The 22,774-nt window shown below is 27.6% G+C and overlaps 6 protein-coding genes across 14 annotated transcripts; 3 read left to right on the top strand and 3 right to left on the bottom strand.

The window, feature by feature from the left end:
- The first annotated feature begins 53 nt into the window (after positions 1 to 53).
- Positions 54 to 1,581, top strand: LOC122528701 (uncharacterized protein F58A4.6). Its single transcript, XM_043654089.1, has 3 exons — positions 54 to 851; positions 932 to 1,046; positions 1,167 to 1,581. The coding sequence occupies exons 1-3, from the start codon at positions 475 to 477 to the stop codon at positions 1,431 to 1,433; spliced, it is 759 nt and encodes a 252-aa protein (XP_043510024.1). The 5' UTR covers positions 54 to 474; the 3' UTR covers positions 1,434 to 1,581.
- On the bottom strand, positions 1,107 to 4,668 carry LOC122528699 (bleomycin hydrolase). 3 transcript variants are annotated; one of them, XM_043654087.1, is made up of 5 exons: positions 4,492 to 4,668; positions 3,419 to 3,735; positions 2,512 to 3,339; positions 2,218 to 2,440; positions 1,107 to 1,286 (listed from the first exon to the last, which is right to left on the bottom strand). In XM_043654087.1, exons 1-4 carry the CDS (start codon positions 4,499 to 4,501, stop codon positions 2,225 to 2,227), a joined length of 1,371 nt encoding a protein of 456 aa, XP_043510022.1. In that variant the 5' UTR covers positions 4,502 to 4,668; the 3' UTR covers positions 1,107 to 1,286; positions 2,218 to 2,224. The 3 variants fall into 3 exon arrangements, with proteins under 3 accessions (XP_043510022.1, XP_043510021.1, XP_043510023.1); XM_043654086.1 differs by lacking the exon at positions 1,107 to 1,286 and having other exon boundaries at positions 2,127 to 2,440; positions 4,492 to 4,667; XM_043654088.1 differs by lacking the exon at positions 1,107 to 1,286 and having other exon boundaries at positions 2,127 to 2,440; positions 3,419 to 3,732; positions 4,492 to 4,667.
- Positions 4,669 to 5,342: 674 nt separating this feature from the next.
- Positions 5,343 to 7,657, bottom strand: LOC122528694 (polymerase delta-interacting protein 2). The gene is made up of 6 exons (XM_043654078.1): positions 7,342 to 7,657; positions 6,688 to 6,843; positions 6,525 to 6,624; positions 5,983 to 6,324; positions 5,698 to 5,903; positions 5,343 to 5,599 (listed from the first exon to the last, which is right to left on the bottom strand). Exons 1-6 carry the CDS (start codon positions 7,434 to 7,436, stop codon positions 5,485 to 5,487), a joined length of 1,014 nt encoding a protein of 337 aa, XP_043510013.1. The 5' UTR covers positions 7,437 to 7,657; the 3' UTR covers positions 5,343 to 5,484.
- A 982-nt stretch (positions 7,658 to 8,639) lies between these two features.
- LOC122528691 (glutathione synthetase-like) lies at positions 8,640 to 13,056 on the top strand. Of its 4 annotated transcripts, none has more exons than XM_043654074.1 (7): positions 8,640 to 8,754; positions 9,691 to 10,349; positions 10,444 to 10,850; positions 10,940 to 11,023; positions 12,082 to 12,301; positions 12,377 to 12,734; positions 12,849 to 13,056. In XM_043654074.1, exons 2-7 carry the CDS (start codon positions 9,721 to 9,723, stop codon positions 13,008 to 13,010), a joined length of 1,860 nt encoding a protein of 619 aa, XP_043510009.1. In that variant the 5' UTR covers positions 8,640 to 8,754; positions 9,691 to 9,720; the 3' UTR covers positions 13,011 to 13,056. The 4 variants fall into 4 exon arrangements, with proteins under 4 accessions (XP_043510009.1, XP_043510007.1, XP_043510010.1 ...); XM_043654072.1 differs by having other exon boundaries at positions 10,925 to 11,023; XM_043654075.1 differs by having other exon boundaries at positions 10,925 to 11,317.
- Positions 13,057 to 13,590: 534 nt separating this feature from the next.
- Positions 13,591 to 20,295, top strand: LOC122528688 (rabphilin-3A-like). Of its 4 annotated transcripts, XM_043654066.1 has the most exons (11): positions 13,592 to 14,389; positions 15,945 to 16,259; positions 16,466 to 16,610; positions 16,868 to 17,006; positions 17,119 to 17,598; positions 17,672 to 18,216; positions 18,344 to 18,531; positions 18,634 to 18,896; positions 18,980 to 19,126; positions 19,464 to 19,887; positions 19,991 to 20,295. In XM_043654066.1, exons 3-11 carry the CDS (start codon positions 16,531 to 16,533, stop codon positions 20,116 to 20,118), a joined length of 2,394 nt encoding a protein of 797 aa, XP_043510001.1. In that variant the 5' UTR covers positions 13,592 to 14,389; positions 15,945 to 16,259; positions 16,466 to 16,530; the 3' UTR covers positions 20,119 to 20,295. The 4 variants fall into 4 exon arrangements, with proteins under 4 accessions (XP_043510004.1, XP_043510001.1, XP_043510000.1 ...); XM_043654069.1 differs by lacking the exon at positions 15,945 to 16,259 and having other exon boundaries at positions 13,591 to 14,389; positions 18,347 to 18,531; XM_043654065.1 differs by lacking the exon at positions 15,945 to 16,259.
- Positions 19,977 to 22,704, bottom strand: LOC122528690 (translation initiation factor eIF-2B subunit epsilon). Its single transcript, XM_043654071.1, has 3 exons — positions 21,769 to 22,704; positions 20,409 to 21,686; positions 19,977 to 20,107 (listed from the first exon to the last, which is right to left on the bottom strand). The coding sequence occupies exons 1-2, from the start codon at positions 22,456 to 22,458 to the stop codon at positions 20,442 to 20,444; spliced, it is 1,935 nt and encodes a 644-aa protein (XP_043510006.1). The 5' UTR covers positions 22,459 to 22,704; the 3' UTR covers positions 19,977 to 20,107; positions 20,409 to 20,441.
- Between the last annotated feature and the right edge of the window lie 70 nt (positions 22,705 to 22,774).

The following is a 22,774-nucleotide window of genomic DNA, read 5'->3' as shown; positions in this document are numbered from 1 at the left end:
TTTCCAATTATTATGCAATACATATTATAAAATTAAATAAGTCGCTCAAGTACTAAGTTATTAAGATAAATTAAATAACTTACATGATATGTTATCATTTATCATCCCTACCATCTTCTTATCTTCACCACGCGTATGTGGAATCTACTACATTTCTAACCTCAAATTGTCAATTGAAAAGCTTACGTAAAAAACATGTCATAAAAAATGTTTCTTTCGAAATGTTATAAAAACGGAAGAATTTTTACTTGAAAGTATAAAATAGCACAAATTCTTTTACAGATTAGATACGTTCGTTAACTTTACAGATATAAAGTTTATAGCTGATATTTATGAAAGTTAATCGAAACAGTATATGTGATGAAAACTCTTAATATATATTATTTATATTCTAACGTGATAATGGTCCAACATACAACGAAACAACATTCTTATATATTTTTAAATGATCATTTATTTTGCTGAATTAGAAACATGGATAATTCTGTAAAATTAATTATATATAAAGGCACCACAATTTTCGATAGCGTTATTGTTACGTCTTATTCTGTGATTAAATATGAGCAAGAAATAAGAAAAACTAAAAATATGTGTCAGATAAATGTTGACACGAACAATGTCAGTGAAAGTAATGGGATACAAATGAACAAAATTTGGTTAAACAAAAAAGGACTGAATGCCTATGTTGTATCAGCATATATTGTGACATTAACTAATTCACAAACATATCGAAAAGCTGCACTTACAAAATTGTTACAATATTTAGCATACAGATTGTTGAACAGAATAAATTCATCAGTTATCTTAATAAGATTACAAACGCCAAAAAGACAATTCTTAGATTACAAATGGCAAGATTTTAACTGCTTATTTAATAACAATTTTTTTAGTATTCTAAATCTATACTACAACATGATTTTTTTAATTTTAGGAATGAAAGGATAACTCAAATGGCAATAGAAAGAAGAGAAGTTGATCATACTATGTCTTGGTTGTCTACTTTGGGTGGAGCATTTTCTGCTTTAGGAGAAGAATTTCAACACTGTGTAAACTTTATTTATTTCATTCATAAATTTCTAATATATTTTCAAGATTATTAGATATCATGTTTGAATGATTTATATTATAATGTGTCATCTGCATTTAAATGTTCTTTTTCTACACAGGCTGAGATGGCTGGAAAAATTTCTATAAAGCAATTTGAATTAGCACTTCGTGTCAGAGATCCCTTTTTAATTGCTCGTTGTAAATTGTACACTGCTTTGAGTTTAATTCAACAAGGCCAGCTAAACAAACCAAAAAGAATGGTAAGGTGTATTTATAAATTTTCTATTAACCAGAATGATATTCGTTTGCAAAATATGTGTCAAGGTATATGGGCAAAACTTAAATATTGTTATAGAATACAAAAGAAACGGCATAAAACTGTCTAACATTAATTACATATAAAATTTTTGAATATAATTTAAAATTAGGCTAATTAAATTTGATATTTATGTTTAGAAATAAATAATGTGTACAAAATATCATTTCCAAAGATGTATTTTTTGTAATTATTATAAATGTTAATAAAAGACATCTGTTAAAAATAATAACTAAACGTATATATTTTCAACATTTTTATTAATCTTTATACAATTATTAAGTTTTTTTTTCAATTTGTAACCATCTAAAATAGAGATATAATCTATAAATGTGAACTCAAATACTACATCATTCAGAAACTTTCCTGTGAAGTATTATGCGAATGAAATGCATATCTATTTAAAACATATCTCTAATTTCATTTGGTTTCTTTGTATATTTAAATCACGCATAATTTATAATGTCTATGTAATATTTAAAATATAATAAAAAAAAAGAAAAAAGAAAAATAATTGTAAGTAAATGTTTCTAAACTATAAATTAAAAACAAAATTATATATGTAATCATTTTAAATTTTAGGAACTATGTTAAATATACAGTTTTAATATTTTAAAATTATAGCAATATATATTATTTTGCACCTGAATAGGTGTTAAATAATTGAAATATCGTATTTTAATTTTCTAAAATTATTTCTTAATCATTTTTAATGAACTATAAAAGTGTTAAAGTCTTAATTTATTGTACTTTGCTGTACCAATGTGCTTAAACTTTATTTGATATTTAATCTTTTGTTATATATACACTTTCGTTAACTAAAATATTTCATCTTGAAGTAAGTTTAAGCTTACATTATTATCAGTGAGCAAGTGTACCCATAGGATCCCATGCGGGTAGAATAATAGCTTCTTGTTTAAATACATTCAAAACGTCTGCAGGTACTAATTTTTTGTCAACAACTGTTTCAAAAACAAATTCGGAAAACCAATCTGCTGTTAGTAATAAATATCCTTTCTGTCCTTGATCATCTCCCCAAGAATTCTCTACCCGAAACTGTTTAATTTTACCATCATTCTGAAAAATTAATAATAATTCAATATATTATACATGATATCAGATATACTTGTAAGAGTTTCTTAACATACATCAATCGAAACAGCTGTAAATGTCATTGCATGAACCATCATAGAATCTCCATAAAGTAATCTGTCTGCTTTCGTAAGATTAATTTGAATATCAGTTCCAAACATTAATTCGAAATCGTATGCTCTCATGTCTTGTATTCCTTGTTTAGCTATTAATCGTTTATTCACGTCACATCCGAACCACACTGGTTCATTTTGCTTTATACTTTCTGCGCATAATTTCATTAATAACTCGGGTGGTTGATTATTATACAGCGTAGGTCTTCCTCCCAAAACATTTCCTAAACAGTCTACGGTGTAAAGTTTTCCATATGGATTAGATGGCCTAGGATCTGTTACTAAGCATACTTTATCATCTACATTATAATAGGGTTTCACATGTTTCTCATAAAATTCTACTGGTGTTATAGGTCCAATACAATTATAATTCTTTGACTTATCATAATACTCCCAAGTAATTGTTTTCGATGGTATGCCTAAACAAATACCGATTATTCGGTAGATCACGACCATTTGTTCTAGAATCCGAGCTTCTAATTCTTCGTCTGTTGCCCCATTGGATACTAAATCTCTCAAAACTTTGGAATATTCTCTCAATTTACTTTTTAAAAGAGTATTCATGCGTGAACTAGATTCGCAATTATATGATTCTGGGAAACAGATTTTAGGAATAAGACCATGTCTATTTATGAGATTAACAAACATGTCCCATTGTCCTCCATCACAAATAGGATCATGTAATAAAAATGACACTAATCGACCATCTACAGGTTCATTTTGTTTGGCGGTTTTTACTATATTATGTAAGAAATAATTGCATCTTTCAACCTGTATAATGAGAAAAAATATTAATAAATAAAAAATGAAATAAAAATCATATATATATTACAAGACATGTAATATTAACTTTATCCCAGAAGAACAAATAAGCTGGACTGAACTCAAACTCATCCAAATTGTATTGCTTCATAAAGGCACTTCTTATAACATTTAAAGCAGAAAATACCCAACATCTGCCAGAATTCTTTTGATTTGTTATAGGTTTTCCCTCTGTTGCAATTTTATGAGTAAACACATGCTGTGTTTCTTGCAAAACTTTTCGCGAAACACAAGCTTCCAATGGATTGATTCTTGTGCATACATTTTGTGCCAAAATGTTGCGATTATCTTCAAAGAATTTTGCACGTAGTTGATCCAAAACTTCCGTGGTTAGAACACCTGCTACTTAAAATTGAAATAACTTTCAGTCTTTGCAGTAAAGTAAAGATACAAATACATTAATTAATTATAAGATCATAAAAATACAAATACATTAATTAATTAATAAGATCATTTTTAATCCAAAAAAATTAACTACTGTTGATTCGTTTTATACTAAAGTGCAACATAAATCTTTATAAGAGTAATGTAATTTTCAAAATTAAAAAATCAAATTAATTATTTAGTTGGCACTCGTGTAAATACTTTTCATTAAATGTATTAAATATATTAATATGCTAATACTACTTTAAACACGTAAAAAAAAATACATGTCAAAAATTATAAAATTAATATCACAATCAATAAATTAAATTTATCACGTCAATAAATTAAATTTAAAATATTTTCAAAATACGTTCGCGAAAATATTTCGTTGTAGATACATATGTTTAACTTAAATATCAAGTATTCCAAACAATTTTATTTCTGAGAAAAAAAAAAATATAATTACTCCTTAAACTGAACAATTAGAGTGTTGTCGCAAACTAATTAAAACTAATTAAGCTTTTTGGAAAATACATATTTTATTAACAGCAACATAACATCAATATAACGAAAGTTAATAAGAACGGGGAGTGGCTAAACAGAACATATTTTCATAAAATTTAAGAATTGCTGTAATAAAATGTCCAATTTTTTTGTAAGCATATTGCACAAATATTATTTTTATGAGAAAGAATATGAATTAAATATATAAATGTAAATAAAAACGCAACTTACAGGCAACCATCGTGATGTATGAATTCTTCTTGCTTTAACTGCAATGGATTCAAGAGTTTCCACCAAGTACTATGTGAAGTTTAGAAATCACGAATATGCATCACGTTTTTGTTACATATATTTCATTCATTTTATAGATAAAACCGAATGTTTGATAGATAGAAGTAATATCATCTGCATTTCGTGATAATTTATGTGCTTTAGTGTTAATAAAGATATTTAAGCAAAAATTATCTTTAGAATTCACCTTAAAAAATTATATCAAAAACCAATCAAAAAGCAAATATTTATATCAGCAAAAGGATAAATATCAAACCTCTGGAAATATTTCTAAAGATATATTTAAATTTCTTTCATATAATGTGATAATTTAGTAATAAGTTATTTTTTAGTAATAATATGATTTTTGATCTACTTATATTTATAATTTAATAAGAAAAATATTTAAATTTCTTAATTATTTACAATTATTTTGAATCATTAATAATATGTAATTTTAATATTTTTATTATAATTTTTATATAAATTATAGACTAGGGATCATTTTTAATTTGAATGAAAATATTATTAATTAGCACTGAAAAATTTAGTGACTTTTTACATAATTTTATATCCATATACATTTTGAAATGTATTGTGCAACTATATATACAAATTATAAATTTTATTACAGGAAATTATTAATGTTATGGATAAGTTTCAAATTATTTTAAGGGCCATATATTTGTTTATTTTTAAACTAATTACAAGATAAAGAACAGATACATTTATAGTATTTTATTTATATTTTATTTGTATATCTGTAAGATATCTTATTATACTTAAAATAACATGATGAAATAATACGAAAATTTCATTTGTTATAAATTTACTATGTACCAAAATCTACTACACAGCTTAAATTCTAATATACAAGTAATGATCACACATATTATCAAGTTTATATTGTTCATCAATTTTTAGTGTTATTTATCCATCACTTTCTGCACAATGTTAGGAATCAATGTTCGTATTCGTAGGTGGTTTCTCTATTTTAGATTCCAAAGAAAATGGTGGAATCCTACAGTCAAATGCATATCCATCTTCCCTTTCCATTCTGAATGTACCCCTAAAATATTACAATAGATTTAGCAAAATATAATATTTAATTTGTAATCAATAATATTATGACACAAGCTGAAAATAAAATCTGAATGAAATACATACCACATGTGACCACTCGCAGCTTGTAAACTCACATGACTACTATATTGAAAAGCAGGTAACATTTTTGACAAGACAGGTTCTTGACCAACAACACCTCGTCCACGTACAGTTTCCAACGTACCAGAAAGGCTAAATATTCTCCAATGTCTTTCACGTAACTGTACACTCAAATCGCCCAAATTTTCCAATCGAATGCAATAGCGCCACTATTTTATTTAATTACAATAGAATTATTTACTTTATGCTAGACTGAATTGTGATTCACAAAAAATATGTTCTATTTACCCAATGTGCAGCTGTAGTTTGATTTCCTCTATAACCCATATAAAACGGAATAACAGTAACACGAACATTTTCAGTAGTTTCTTTATGTACATCTGATAATTCTAACCATGGATGATTCTTCTTTTGCCATGCTCTTAGAGTTTCTTGTGCAACAAAACATGGATCTTGACTTGGATTATATGTTAGAAATTTGTCAAATAGTTCATGTTGCAATGCAGTTTTCTCATTTGTGGTATAAGGTAAAACATCTTCATGAGCAACATAATCCAATCCTGGGACTGTGTATAAGCTATGACTGCTTTCATGGTTACTCAAAAATGTTACAGCTTCTGTCTGAGCACGCTATATATATAAACATATAAGATGATTTATAATATTTTTCTTTTACGTATGTATTTAAGGAATACAATAAGAAACACCTAATAACTCAATATGAAGATAGAATTGACAAAATTTTAAATTTTCTTTCATATAGCAGAACTTGACTTAAACATAATTATTTAGATTAAAATATCCATCGGATATTTAATTTTGATACTTACTATAAAAGGATAATCTCTTTGGTCAATTAATACCTGGTAAAAAGTATGAGTTCTACCTTTCACTTCTTTTCCCACGCTATTATAGTGATCATTTGTGTCACTAAAATTAAATGAAATTTCTGAGTAATTTACATTTTATTTTGTAACTATAAGATAAATATACCTTTCTCTTTTATTTGGAATATCTCTGTCATAAACTCTTGCTGTCCAAGGAAACAATATCACACCTCTGTAACCAAATACTCTGTGTAGAATTAATTGACCAGTTTCATACTTTCCTTGTAATTTTGGTGTTTCTAATTTTCCTACTTCAGCCAATCTGCAATAAGAAGTTACCATAGTATAATTAATAAATAATACATTTTTATAACATGAATAAATTTTTATACAAATATATATTTTTTATGGACACAACTTTTATGGACAGAAATACAGAGCTTAAATATTTTGTTAAAAATTTTATAACAAACACTAGATATCTACTTTATGGATCTGTCTTAAATTTCATATAAATGCATAGAAATTTGCAATCTAGTAATAAAAATTGGTATTTTTTATTTTTAAATAACATCTAAATATTTTAAAAATAAATAAATACTCATTTATATTTCAATCTACTATTAATTATTTACTACAATGTTTAGTGCGTTTTATATATTATTTTTTTTTTATATATGAAATCTTTGTTACATATGTATAACGTTAAAGACACTATGCTTATTAATTTGATAGAAGACTTCATTTCTGCATAGCTTGAATTAGAACAATGTTTATTCAATCAATGTACATATTTAATTTGTTAGGAAGCTTAGATTACCTGATGTGTCTTACATGATACAAACAAAATTTTTTCGGTGCTTTGAGAAGATAACATTTTAATTTACAAGTAACAAGATTTCGCATAAGTTCCATGCTTTTTTGAAATTTAATTTGTTCTTAATACAATTTTTAGTTCAAATTCTGTGACACTGGATCGAAAATACATGGTGTTGTCTTCTTGACATTTTGGTAGCTTTTTTCTACATTACGACACGAGGATCATGTATTCTGTTTAGATACGCATCTATAAAAAAGGTGCATTCTCATGGCAATTTTAATGAAATGAACGTAGACTATGAACTAGTATTCCATACACTTTCATTTCGTGACATTCACATTAATTATAATAAAATTATTTCCATTTATATATAACGTTTGTTTTACTTATTTTCAGTATGAAAAAATTTAATCTCTTCTAAATTGTTTTATGATTACTGGAACACCCTATGCAGATGCATATATATATATATATATATATATATATATATATATATATATATATATATATATATGTGTGTGTATGTGCGTGTGTGTGTGTGTATGCATCTGTACCCACGTGTCCGTATATTACACGTTTTTATAATCTTATGAATATTTTTTTATAATAATTCTTTCAATAAAAATAAGACATACTTGATCAAAATATAGAAAAAGTTTGACAAAATATTTCGTATTTTATTTTAGTCAACTAAAAAACAAGGTTGTTACACATAATAGTTTGTAAAATGAATTGTATGATGCAAAGATGTATTATATTAATGTATAGGAGCAACATTAATTTTGATATTTGTAGCAAAATACATACTATTTTCACAACATCTAATCGCCCGTTAACAACACGTATACTTATGACAAAATCCAGTGCACAATTATATCATAACAATTTATTATACACTAGTAAAATTCAGTTTGAAAAAGTTAAATCTAATTTAAAAGTACTCCCAACCAAGAGTACAGATGATTTTTCTATTACTCAAATAAAAAAAAGATTCAAGAAAAGGAAACCTATTGCTACTAATGAAACAAATGCTGTAAGTAATTGTAGTTAAAATATAAAATATTTCAATTGTTATAGTACCATGAAATCTAATATCCAAAAGTAGAACGAAGTTTCATTTTTTACAAAAGTTTATGTCACTTCACTTAATTTAAATTTGCATTAAATCAAAGTGTAAGATGATGTAATAATTTCGTATAATTAGAATATATTATATATTAATAGAATGTATTATATTCTATATATTTATAGAATACCAAAATTTATAGTTTTAAATTAAAATTTTTGTTCTTTGACAGGCATACAGTGTAAAGGCATTAGCTACTTCAGAAGAATATAATTTGGAAGCTTTAGTACAAGGTCTCACTGAGCAAAAGCTATATATGCCTAGCAGCATAAATACATCAACTAGCTGTAAGTATATTAGAATTAGTATATTCATTTATAATAAGGGATTGAAAATAAATATGAAAGGCTATCTCAAAGTTGAGCTATTAAACTTATACAAAAGTTGTAAACTTTTACATATATAACATTTTTTATCTAATTGTACCTGCAAAACATACCTTTAAAGGTCGACTGTTAAAGTCTGAAAGTATTTATCTATAAACACAACTATATTGTGTTATAAGAAATTAGAAGTAGAGTAGAGTTAGAGCAAGTAATAGATAAAGTAATAAATTATAAACTTACATTAATCAACTTTTGCTAGGATGATAAGTTATTCATTTGTAGATGATATCATAATAAGTTTTCATCAAAATATTGATTAATTGTTAATAAGTTTTCATCAAAATATTGATTACTTGTTATTTTTCATCTATATAAGATACCCAATTTAATTATTCATTTCAGTACTAAATCTAATTTAATACAAATTAAATTAATCAAAAGTAATTATTTATATTATTGTTTATTATGTTCAAATTGTTTCATAGTTAAATAAAAATTCTAGTTCGAGATTTTTTCTACTCTATATATGTATAAATATGTCTTATAATTTACTTGAATGTTCATTTAATGAAACACTAAAATGTTAGAGTTTATTAAAAGTATCTATGTCACATGATGTAATGCATGATATAATAAAAAAAAACTTGGCTATTAGAATTTTACTTACTTTCGACATCAGATACGATTAATTGAAAAAGATAGCCAAGATAATACAATCGTATTATCGCGAAACGTTACTTTTATCTTTGCTAGACTTTGTATAATAACTTATCTCTTTGAAAAATATAAATATATTGTTAATATAAAATACAACAAATAAGATAAATTTAAATTTAAAATTTATATAATTAGATAGATATTATTATCTAAATTTATATAAAATCTGTGGTTTGAAAGGTTTTATCTAAACATCCACATTAAGGAACTATGAATACAATGCTTAGTTTACCTTCTAAAAAAGAAACTGAAGAGTTGATAGAAAAAGCAAAAGATTGGGCACTTATGCATGGAGTATGTATGAGGTCAAAACAGAAATTGAATAAAAATGTTTTACAATTTGCCCCATTTATCTTGATGCCATCTCCATTTCCTAAAAAAGAGTTTGAGAATGCTTGTCAAATTCAAATAGTATTAAATATACTTATACACAGAGTTGCTCAAGATTACAATTTTTTAAAGGAAACTTTAGAAGAAATAGTTAAAGTTGATAATTTTACTGAGAAGTTATTTGAAATTTGTAAAATTATAAACAGCGAAGGAGGATCTGCACAGAAAGTATCTCTTGGTATATTACGTTCAGACTTAATGTTGGATACAACTTGTTCACAAAAAGATATGATTAAAAAATGTTTGCCTTATTGTTGTTGGAAACAAGTTGAAATAAATACAATTGCATCTGGCTTTGGTTGGTTAGGACCTGCTTCAACTGAATTACATAAATTTGTGTTAAGAGAGCTTGGTTATCACAAAGAAATAAAAAATCTTCCAGAGAATAATGCGTTGCAAATAATATGTACAAGTATGATTAAAGCATGGAAGATATATGGAAATGAACAGTATGTTTTCAATTATATTTTTGTTAATTTTAAAGTTGATATATTATAAAACTTGAAAAAATTAAATATGTATTTAATACTTAATTCTTTGCAGAGCAGTAATTTTATTTGTTGTTGAAGATGTTACATATAATATATGTGATCAACGTTTCCATGAATTTGAAATTAGGAAACAAAATCCAAATGTCAGAGTCATTCGAAGAAATTTAACACAATTAGCAGCTACTGCCAAATTGGATTCTAACAAAGAATTGATAGTGGACAATTATATTGTTTCTGTAGTCTACTACAGATCTGGGTATGAGCCTGGACAATATCATACACAAAAAGAATGGGATGTAAGATTATTAATCGAAAGATCACTAGCAATTAAATGTCCTACTATACAGTATCATTTAGCAGGAACTAAAAAAGTTCAACAGGCACTTGCAAAGCCAGGTGTAATTAGTAGATTTTTAAAAAATGAAAAAACATGTGCAGAGATCAAAGAAATATTCACTGGTAAGTGAATTATTTTACCACTAGTAAAATATGACATTGAGATATCAACTGAAATATTATGTTATTTTGTATAGAACTTTATGCATTAGATTTTGATGAACATGGAGATGCAGCCATAGAAATGGGAATTACAGATCCACATCGTTTTGTATTAAAACCTCAACGGGAAGGAGGTTGCAATAACAAATATGGATTAGATATAAAACATTTTCTAGAATCTGTAAAAAATAAGAAGGACAGAGTAGCTTGGATTCTTATGGATAAAATTCATCCACCAATTCATAAGAATTATATGATTAGACCTGATAATAGTATCAGTATAGAACCCCAAGAATTAGTTTCTGAATTAGGAATATTTGGTATTATAATAGCAAATGGAAATGATATATATGTTAATAAGCAAAGTGGTCATATGTTACGGACAAAGTTAGCTACTGCTAATGAGGGTGGTGTTGCAACAGGGTTGGGTGCATGTGATAGTCCATTTCTAGTAGATTGAAAAATATATTTTTAATAAAATATGGAATAATATTATACATGAAATGAAATTTTATTTTGTTATAAAGATATATTGATCAGTTTGAACTTTATTAGTTAAAGCCAAATTCGATTAATTTATATAGCATATAGATCATATTTTTTAATAAGTATTCTTATAAATCCATATTATAAAATATTATTTTCTATTTCTTTTTCATAGTTAAATATGAAGTTAATATTTTCTTATTTTGATGTATTTCATATATAGTGCATATATTTTATATTGTTACTTTATATACATATATATAATTTTTTTTTTCAAAATGAGCGTATTAACGGCCAATGTATTTAAGGTCTTCCATTTAATTATGTGTAATAGTGCTATTACATTTTATTAAAATAAATACTTGTAATAAATATTTGTAATATTACAAATATAAATAATGAAATATGTATTCAAATAAATATAAAATTATAAATTTTTATGAAAATTATAAAAAATTTTTAAAATCACAATAAAATTAAAAAGTATATATTAATAGGTATTATCCGAAAAATGTTTTTAATTTATACAATGTTAACTAAATGAAATTTTGAGAAACATTTTATATGTAAAAAATTTTTCAAATAGATTTTTGAATCTTCAGTTTATCGATATTTTAAATATTGTAACTTTTATGAAATATACTTTTTTTAAAAACATATGTATTCGGGTTTATTAGATTGTACTTTACTGAGATTATTTTTACAGCTTTACCAGATGTTATACATGCTGTGGCAAAATATGAAGTAAATCATGAACCCAGAGAAATTTTCTTTTTTCGAGAAGGTACTATAGTGATGTGGAATATTTCTGAATTTGAATGTGATAATATATTAAAATTTTTAAAAAAATACGAACAAAATCGTTATACGGAATATGTCGTAAAATCTGAAAGCGAATTAATGTGTTACGGTTATGCAGATTATGGGTAAAATTCATAATTTCTACAATAATTTTAGTTCTATAAATGTAGAATATATTTTATGCTTCAATTATTTTGCAGAAAAAGAAATCACATAAAGGATGGTAACATTATTTTGGATTTAAATGCAACAAAGTTAGACAAATACACATTTTCAAATGCAATGGCACAGTCAGTCAAGTTAGGTATATGGGAAGCATCTTTAGATCATTATATAGATTCCATAGAATTTGTTACTGAAGATTTGAAAGCTGGTAAAAAGCTGAGAATGACTCAACATGAAGTATTAAAGAAACAAGGGAAATTATTTGCTTTGCGACATTCAATTAATTTGAGTTCAGATTTATTAGATACTCCAGATTTCTATTGGGAAAGAGAAAATTTAGAACGTCTTTATCAAGAAACTTGCTCGTATTTTAACATTGCAAAACGCACAAGAGTAAGTTAAAAAAAGATTACTGACTTGTTTATTTAATATAAATCTGAAATAGAATGTTAAAAAAACTGATGTAAAATAAATTATTCTTTATATCCTTTAAATTTTATTTTGTAGGTAATAAACGAAAAATTAAATCATTGCGTCGAACTAGTGGGAATTTTAGCAACGCATTTAAGTGATCGTCATCACCTTCGTTTAGAATGGATGATTATTGTTCTTATTATGGTCGAAGTCATTTTTGAAATATTACATTACGTCGAAAGGTATCTTTCGTAATATATATTATTAGGTATTTAATATTTATTTAAAATATAAGATAATTGAATAGTAATTGTTATTATTTATATTGTATTTTAAATAAAAATTAAATAATAATAAAATAATTATTGTAAAAAGATATAATACAAATAAAATTTATATTTAAAATTTACATTAAAAATTTACGTAATCATTAAATTTTGGCTGAAATTTTTTGTTATTTTAATTAGTAGAATTATTAAATTCTACTATAAATTTAATTATAAACTAAACTTTTCGACATCCAATTGAAGATAAGGTCAGCAACTACGAAATGTAACACGTCAATAATTGTAATGTAGAACAAGGACACGTGTTTATTATAATACATTATCTCTGGTTACATTCACAATTATTAACGTTTAATCAATCAATTTACGAAAATTATCAATTGTTTATTTTGCTTATTCATAATTTTAAATTCAGATTTAAAATATTTCCTATTTAAATCTAAAATTTAAAATTTTATTTTTATCAAATGTAAAAATTGTACTACATAAGAGATGAAAAGTATTTAATAATAATGCATATAATATCTAAAATATGTTTACATTTGTGTTATACATTGTTTTTGTTTCATATATAAAAAAAGAATTGTTACTATGCAACAACATATATAAAGGACAATTACACATACAATTACGATAGTATGTATTTATACGCATGTATTTACACGTAAATATGCACGCGTCATGGTGGAGAAATAAATACTGAATGAGGGATTCTATATATAAACTTCATGTATTTTTTATTAAGTATTAAGGACGTGCTGCTGTATACAACTTTTCAAAGGTTTTACCTTTTATTATCTTATTTTGCAACGATGATTAGAAATAATATATTGCTTTTTAAAAAGCAGTATGCTTTGCAATAACAATCAATTCTAATTTGTACAGACCAGTATAACTCTCATCGAGTTAAATTAAATAGTAAGTTTCACATACATACGATTATATCTAATTTTTGCGAACGGTGTAAAATGAAATAAAATAAATATTGTTACACTAGACAAGCTACATAATTGGATAAAGAGAAAAGGGTGAAGAAGAACAGTGTCCCTGCTGTTTTCTTTTCTGTACATTCAGCTAATTCAATAGAAACACTCTATAAGTGAATTTCTTAGGTACATCCCTGTGAATCGCACGCATGACTCGCACCCTTCTGCGCCTGTATCGAAAGCGAAGTGGAGTTGTAGGCCAGTTTCAGCGATAATAACAGCCACTTGTCGGCTAGCTGATACCGTGACAAGTTCAACTCTGTGCTTCGTGCGTACAATAGTATTCTGGGAGATATTACAGACATTAACATTCTATATTGTAAAATTTAAAATTCTTTACAAAGCATCCAACTGTTCCAAGGTATGTCAGCGGTCATTCACTTTCAAATTAAACGCTACATGTTTAAGCGTATCTATGTACTTTTAGTACACATATATGTATAACATCGCACGATCTCAAACATCCTTAGCAATTTAAAAAACACCAAATTTCATTTCATGTATGTGCAAAATGACAAATTAGTTAAATTCATTCATAACATTGGATGTCATATGTTTGATGTTACATTTGGTTTCTTTTCTTATGTGCTTTTGAAATTGTGTAGCTTGTGCTGATGAATTTAATCGTGAGAAAGTGAATGCAATTTTTACTTTTATTTTAATTGTATAATTTAAAATATTCATATCTTTCTCTATAGATTTAAATTTATAAATTGGAACTCATTTTTAATTTAATTGAGTCATCTAATAAAATTTTCTACGTTAAACGGTTGAATAATGTTAAATACAATATTAATTGGAGTTGTATGTAGTTTATTGTATTGATGTTAAGTATTCATGCGTTTTTGCTGTTCACGCGTGGAGAAATAGTGAAATCGCTATCAATGCAATCCTACGAATAATGTTGGCATGCGTCACGAGCTTCGATTGATCGCCCTTCAACGTAGGACTTTCACGCTCATTCTTTCTTTCAGTTACGATACGATTGCCACGCGTCATGTATCATTTTCTTTTGTTCTACATACGTTTGATGTTTCTCCTTTTCTTTCCGGTGAATATATCGCTACGATACCAATAACACTATGCTGTACCTTATTCTTTTCAACGCGTCATGTAATTTACAATTTTTTGTTAATATATTTATATTTCATACATTTATATTTTTATATAATGTAATTATATATTTTATTTTCGACTTGTTTAAGATAATATCTCGTTAGTAATTATGTGTATCGTAGAATTAGTTACATGTTAATATAAATACTTATTTCGACAGTAACTTTTCAAAATTTCCTTCAGTTCAATCGTTCTGCTCGACTCCTTTCATTTTCTTTAATTCGGTAAAGTTTGTTGAATCAAAAAAAGATGCATTTTCTCTCTGTAATTTTCAATCGTTGTATATTCTAAATAATTTTCTCAATTTTCTGATCGCTTCACTTGGCTTTCTTTATCTTTCATTTAAAAGACGTTCTTTCGCAACTTAAACATATTGTAGCGGTGCATTAAGAAAGTAGGAATCGTTGTTGTAAGTGCAAACCATTGAAATATCGATTTAGGTCCAAATATAGTCTCCCTTTAGTTACTTAAATAATATACGGACGGAAGTGTAGCGGATACTTGTTGCACATCTATTTTCAGCGGAAATTGTTCTTTTAAACTTTACCTTCTCTCTTGACTCTTCAGCACGATAGTCACGTTCTTCAATATTTTGTTAAATGATTAATTCGACCGAAAGTGGATCTTCATTTTGCTCGTATAAATTTATTTAATTTTAAAATATCGGATAACTTGGTTTCTAGCTTAATAAATTTCTATTTTTATAAAATTTATTGCCAATTTTTCAAGAGACTTAAATCTTTAAATCTACGAGATTGTTCTCTTCTTCAGTTATTTTATATTAAAGCATTTTCTTTCAGCCATTAGGCGATTGCATATAAATGTTAATTTCGTAATATGGATATTTCTAATAAAGAGACGATTAATAAATTCAATTTAAAGCAACTCTTTTGCTTTACATTATTTGCTGGAATTCCTTGATTGGCGTTACACGATGTAAAAAAAACTGTCTTGTTCGATAATGTGAAAGAAATGTTGGGAGATGAATAACGCAGATGTCAGGAATTCCAACATGCTGAAAGGAAAGCTTATTTTTATTACAATATGACGTGTACTACATTCCATTTAAAATAGGAATGTAGATTTATTTCTACGATATGTACGCACAATTATAAGTATGTATAAATATAACAAGTTATTCTTATAAAGCTTTATTGATTTAAACTCCTTTATTTCGAATAATCTTTTTTTTTTTTTTTTACCGGTAAATTTAGAAAATATCTTCTTTATAAGGAGCATTGATCGACTATTAAATTTTTATAAACAATATATTTTATGTCCTTAATCATTATTATTAATTACATATTTCTATTTTTTACAGACTAATGTATATTATAAAGTGCTCGTGATATTTTAAATGATTTCAAAATTCCATTAAATTGAACAATGGACATGACAGTAAAAGATATAAGTGGAGGAACCAGATGGGTCTGTCCAAATGATAGACATTTATCATTGAGAGCGAAGTAAGTATAAAATTTTCAAAGCGAAATATTTATAATATTTTAAATTTACACAATAAGTCATTTTCTATGCTATACTCAAAGATAGTTCCAGAATTGTTTATTATTCTTATTTATGTGTAATGTATGGTAATTAGATGTAGTAGATAATTGATTTTGTAATCAAGTCACAATCAAATGTTGCTTGCATTTTCAATAATTTGAATTTTTATGTATTACCTTGTTTGTAAGATTTTTAATAAAATACTATCAATAATTAGGTTGCAGACAGGTTGGTCTGTAAAAACTGGCTCTTTGGATTCGAAATGGAGTACTTATTCCAACTCCTACTCAAGTGGTACAAATCGATGTGCGCAGTCATTTGTACTAAGTGATGAGGAGCAACAAACAATTATACAGGTAAAATTTCAATATCTGCATTCATTAGTCCACTCCTTTTTAGAGTTAAATAAAAGTTGCACAGAATAATTCACTCGAGAATTTAACAATAATCGAAACGCTATGTTTTTAGGTCATCCAGAGAGCAGAAGCTTTAAATTTATCCGAACAAGAAAGAATTGGCAGATTAGTAGAAAGATTAGAGAATATGAAACGCAATGTCTGCATCGTTACTGCGACAAGATTAAATGAAAAGAAACGATGCGGTAGCAAGTGCTTCAACAGCACACAATGCGTGTGCTCTTGTGCCCTTTGCGGCGAAAAATTCGGCACAGTGTTAGGCGCATCGTCGAATCTTTGTAAAGATTGTCGAAAATACGTATGCCAGAAATGCGGTATCGAGACTAATGAATTAAGCTCATCACTTTCGAATATTTCCACAACGAGAGAAAGAACAGAAGAGAGAACAGCTATGCAACGAATCGTTAGAAGGTCTAACAGTGGCCAGAGACAATTTCTTTGTCGAATCTGTGCGGAGACTAGAGAAATGTGGAAAAAAAGTGGCGCTTGGTTTCTCAGAGGGATGCCAAAATACATTTTACCAGAGAAAAAGGCGCGTAAATAGAATTGTATATGCATCACATTAGTTTGTTAAAAAAATGTAATAGCTTTTTTTAAAATTGTAGGAACGAGGATGGTCGAGATCTATTCACAAGACATCCACTTGGACAATTGGAGGTAATAAATCCCTCGAATCTACAGAACCCCAAGATTCTTCCTCCGATGAAGAAGCAACACGGCGCCTAGCTTTAGCTCGAGGACAGTCTAATTCATTCTCAAGCTTACAAAAAAATCAAGATGGTATTACTAATAAAGCTCATTCGTCATCGTTAAATTCTGCTCAATCAACTAGTAGTGCGTCTAAATCACGAGGGCAACGACTCTCGCCGTTAAACAGCCGTGAGGAATGTTTAGATCAATTAGACAGATCTACTCTGTCTATTACTTCTCAGTGCAGTCGTCTTTCACCGTCTCCCACAAGTCCACGTTCACGAATATCTCCAAGAGCGAACAGTAATGATTCTCAAATTGAACAGCACGTGTCGTTCGAAGATGAAATTATCGATGAAAAGAACAAGAAGCTTGACAATATTAACGAAGCTGCTCGTAAATTAGAGATCAGTTCCTGTGATCAGTCTCCTAGGTCTCCTAGGTCTCCTAGGTCTCCTAAGTACGTGAGAATGAAGTAAATTAATTAATTTTTGCAAAAGATAGTGTATAACAAAATAATATAGATATAATTTATAACACATCTTAATAAAAGAGTGGAAGTTTAGCTGATATCAGTCAATACGTAGCAGGTTGAGTTTTGCAACAGTTCCAATAATATCAACGACGACAGTTATATCAACGGAACAAGTTCTAGAACAGTCTCAGATCTATGAGAAACGCATGGATCAGGAAGGAAGTCGATCCTCCTCGGAACAAGGAAGTCTTTGCAGTAACAATCAAATTGATTTAGTACGACAACAGATGCCAGAATCTGGTAAGTTTACAATCTGATGTTTAATAGGATGAGAATAGTTAATTAAGCTTGCAGGTACCTAATATTAATAAAAGTCAAGTAATCAAATTATATTTCTCAAAATAGAAACGAAGCAAAATTATGGAACTCTGGAAATCTCTTTGCGATACGATCCAACAGCTCAGTGTCTTCATTGCAAAGTAGAACGAGCACGAGGCTTGCAGCCAATGGATATTCATGGCCTCGCCGATCCTTTCTGCAAACTCAACATATTACCAGTGGACACAGTTTCACCAACGAAGCGACTTCGAACAAAGACAGTTCACAAAACGCGGGATCCGGAATTCAACGAGACTTTGAATTTTTATGGAACAACAGACACCGATGTATGAAAAAAAATAAGTTTTCTAAAAATTTAAAATTAAAAGTAAACGGAAAGTGTTCGTACATAAAAAAAAAAATATCTTAGATATGGAATGGCAAGGCATTGCACATCTTGGTTCTTCAAGACGATCTGGCAGGTCAAGACTTCTTAGGAGAAGCGAAATTTCCTCTGCATGAATTACAACCACGTCAAATAAAACATTATAATGTTCCACTACAAGATCATTATCCAGTACGTACTTCAATTCTTTTATTCCTTTTTAATATTAAGTAATAATAATTTTATATGATATGAACGCGTTGCTTTGTTATTTTAATTATTAATTTAAGAAAGAAAATTCAAAAATATTCTTCTAAACGCGAATGCTCTCTTGACGTGCACTATTAATTTGTACTTTATTAATTTTCCTTTGTTCATTTAACATTTCAGAATCGGTAAAGAATCACTGATATTCAATTACTGATCTTCCTAAATATAAATCATTTCTCGCGTTTAAAATTTTTCGCGACGGTCGACTTTACTTACATTATTGCAGACACTAAGATATAAGAGCTCGACGTTGGCATAGGTGGACAACGAAGAAGCAGTTTGGGGCGTGTTTTCCAATGGGCGAGGACAGATTCAAGTGAGTCTAAGTTACTGTACAAGGCGACGAGCATTGACAGTCACAATTCATCGAGCTAGAAATCTTCTTCCTATGGACAGTAATGGATTTTCTGATCCATTTGTCAAGCTGTGCCTTATAGAGAACATGGCAAACAATCATCGACAACGTGTCTTCGACTATTCAATCGCACGTATTACTGCTAAAAAGCTAGTATCGAAGAAAGCTACAGGTCGTAATGTACAAAGTACAACGATTAAATGGAAAACTTTAAATCCAGAATGGAACGAAGAGTTTGCTTTCGCTATTCGATTAACAGACCTTATGAAACTCACCTTATGCCTTACAGTATGGGACAAGGATTTTGGCAAAAGTAATGACTATCTTGGTAATGCATTAATTTTTTTCAATTTAATAATTACGTTGTTATATGTTATATTATGAAATTTATGCATATTTATTATGGCAATGTCTTTCTTACTTTTATTTAGGTGGACTTGAGTTAAGTTGTAATAGCAAAGGAGCACGATTACGACATTGGATAGACGTAATCAAATTTCCAGACCATCGTCATCAAGCTTGGCATAACTTAATCGATACTATTTTGCCTATAGAATGATAATTTATATTTTTACTTTTTACTAGTGTGTTGTTCGATATGTTTTAATAAAATCTATATATTCAGTATATGTAATAATCCGCAAGATATAACTTATTTACACGTGATCAGTTATTATTGCTCAAAATGTATTATTCCACAAAAGAAGTGATATAAAAATAAAGATATTATATTATATATGGGGAATCTTATTATCTTAATTTTGTTGATTTGTAAGAAAAATTTACATTATACAAGAATTAAAAAGATTTATTTTTACAATAAAAATATCTGGAAAATTTTAAATATACCTTTTTCAAATTATTGAAGAAGTTAATGTACAATTAATCATTTCCACTTTCACTAGAATCTTCTTCAGCTTCCTCTAACCATTTAATAAATGGTTGTACTGCAACTCTCACTTTGTTCTTCTCATATGACTCTATGTGTTTATCGTTAGATTTGTACCATTCTAAAATTTTTTCCTCTGATAATATATCTTTATCATAAAACATATGCAACAAAACTTGCAAACATGATAACAATTCTGGAGTTGTACTTGCAACCTCTTCTATTGCATGTAAACAGTCATTTTGTGCATTTTCTGTTTTAACATAATTCAATATAATTGGATAAAAATATGTTATCACACGCTTTAAATTTCTATGATAGTCTATACTAGTTATAGTTTCTTTCTCTTCTGAAAGATAATGTAGAGGTAAACTTAATATGGCTTTAATAACGTTATATGTTACTTCATCCATAGTAACATTATATGCGTATCTAGATGAATTTATTTCTAAAATTAAGTTTTCACACTTAAGTTGATCTTGGAAGCCTCTTAATAAACTATCAATGACTTCAGATAAAAACATGCTTATATCATCTGTAGCTGGTAAATTACATTCAGAAGCTTCATCAATACTTGATGTATCTGTGTTTGTATGTACATTATTATCGTTTTCCAGCATGTCATAATTTTTAAAGAGATGAAATTCATTACATGGATCAATTTCTGATATTGTTTTTGTAGAAATTTTGTCATCTTTTGATTCTATGATAGAGTCAGTATACTCCATTGGAGTATAAATAATCGTTTTGGGACATAATATACATCCATCTATTCTTGTGTTTTGTTTAATGAAACAATTTGAAAATATTACGCTATTTATAATGGTACAGTTATCTTCAATTTTATTATCCGAGAAAATGTAAGAATTCTTAATTGTTACATTAGAGCCTACTAAACAATGATCTCCAATAACTGCTTTTACCACTAAAGTATTATTCCCAAGTGTACTATTTTGGCATAATATACTATCTTTCTCTAATATACAACCTTTAGCAAGTGTAGCACTTCTATGTTTATATGTGCTTCTTGGCATGTAAATAAAATCTTTTAAAAATGGAATAGCATTTGGTGTAAGTGGAAAAGTATGTCTGTTCAGGATATCTCGGTTAAGACAATGATATGCATTCCATGATACAATCGGCAGACTATAATCCTGTGGATCTAATTGCTGCCAGTATATTCGAGAATTTAAAATTTCTTCATTCATTAGCACTCCTCGAATGAAATCTTCCATTGTCTGTTAACAATATAGAAAAATTATTATTTTTTACATTATTTATATCTTGCTTTCAGATCTTCAGTTGTATCATATCACTTACTTGGAAATCAAAATTGTCAGAGAATAATGGTAACACGGAAGGAGAACATAAATAAACATGACTATCCAAGAAACAGGTATTAATTTCAATTTCATTATGGTTCAAAAACCAATCTAATTCCAACTTTACTTTATTTAAATCTTTTCTTAATACATTATAATGTAAAATCTTTCTACTACTTTTGTCAGAAACTACCAAACATGATTCCTGCCTTAAAGAAGATCCATTCATAGAGCCAATGTTTCTTAATACCATGGTCATGGCTGCACCTTTATCTTCTTTCAACTTTGCGCAGTGTTTAATTAAAAGATTTGTAAGATTGGCATTAATAAATGCGTCTCCTCTAATAAGTATAAAATTACCACGAATGGAACCTTTTGTATCAATATCTCTGAGAGCATCTCCAAGAGAAGTGCAAGCATCTGATACAATTAAAGAAACTGATATATGAAGCCATTTCTTCTGTTTTATATATGCTCTTATTAAGTCTACATGGTTGCTACAGTAAAGAAATAATTCTTGCACCCTCGACTTAATTAGAGTTTCCACTAAATAATCCAATAGTGGAACATTTATTAGAGGCATTAATATTGTTGGAAATATAGTCTCTGCAGGCATCAAGTTCATTACAAAGTCATCTGCAAGGACAACAGCCTGTATAATCTGCTTCTTTCCCATTTCTGTAGCCATTTCGTTTTATTTGAATTATTTATAGTCCTCAAAGTAATAAATGTAAAATATTCATTATAGATTACGAAATATTGGATAATATTTTTATGTCGTTTCAAGCACAAAAATTTATTTTCACGTTGTTTTTTTTTCTTTTTTATTAATACAATTTTACAATTAATACGATTAAAATACAAATGACGTTCAAGAACAACATGGAATAGACTCTAGTAACAATATTTACACTGAGGCCACGTTCTCTCACTATTGCCACAACGAGATCTATACTTCAAAAATTCCAAATTATGTTTCAAGCCATGAAACAGAAAAATATACA

This window comes from Frieseomelitta varia, unplaced genomic scaffold (assembly GCF_011392965.1).
Source record: "Frieseomelitta varia isolate USP_RPSP 00005682 unplaced genomic scaffold, Fvar_1.2 scaffold_255, whole genome shotgun sequence".
Lineage (NCBI taxonomy): Eukaryota > Metazoa > Arthropoda > Insecta > Hymenoptera > Apidae > Frieseomelitta > Frieseomelitta varia.
This window is presented reverse-complemented; position numbering and strand designations above follow the sequence as displayed.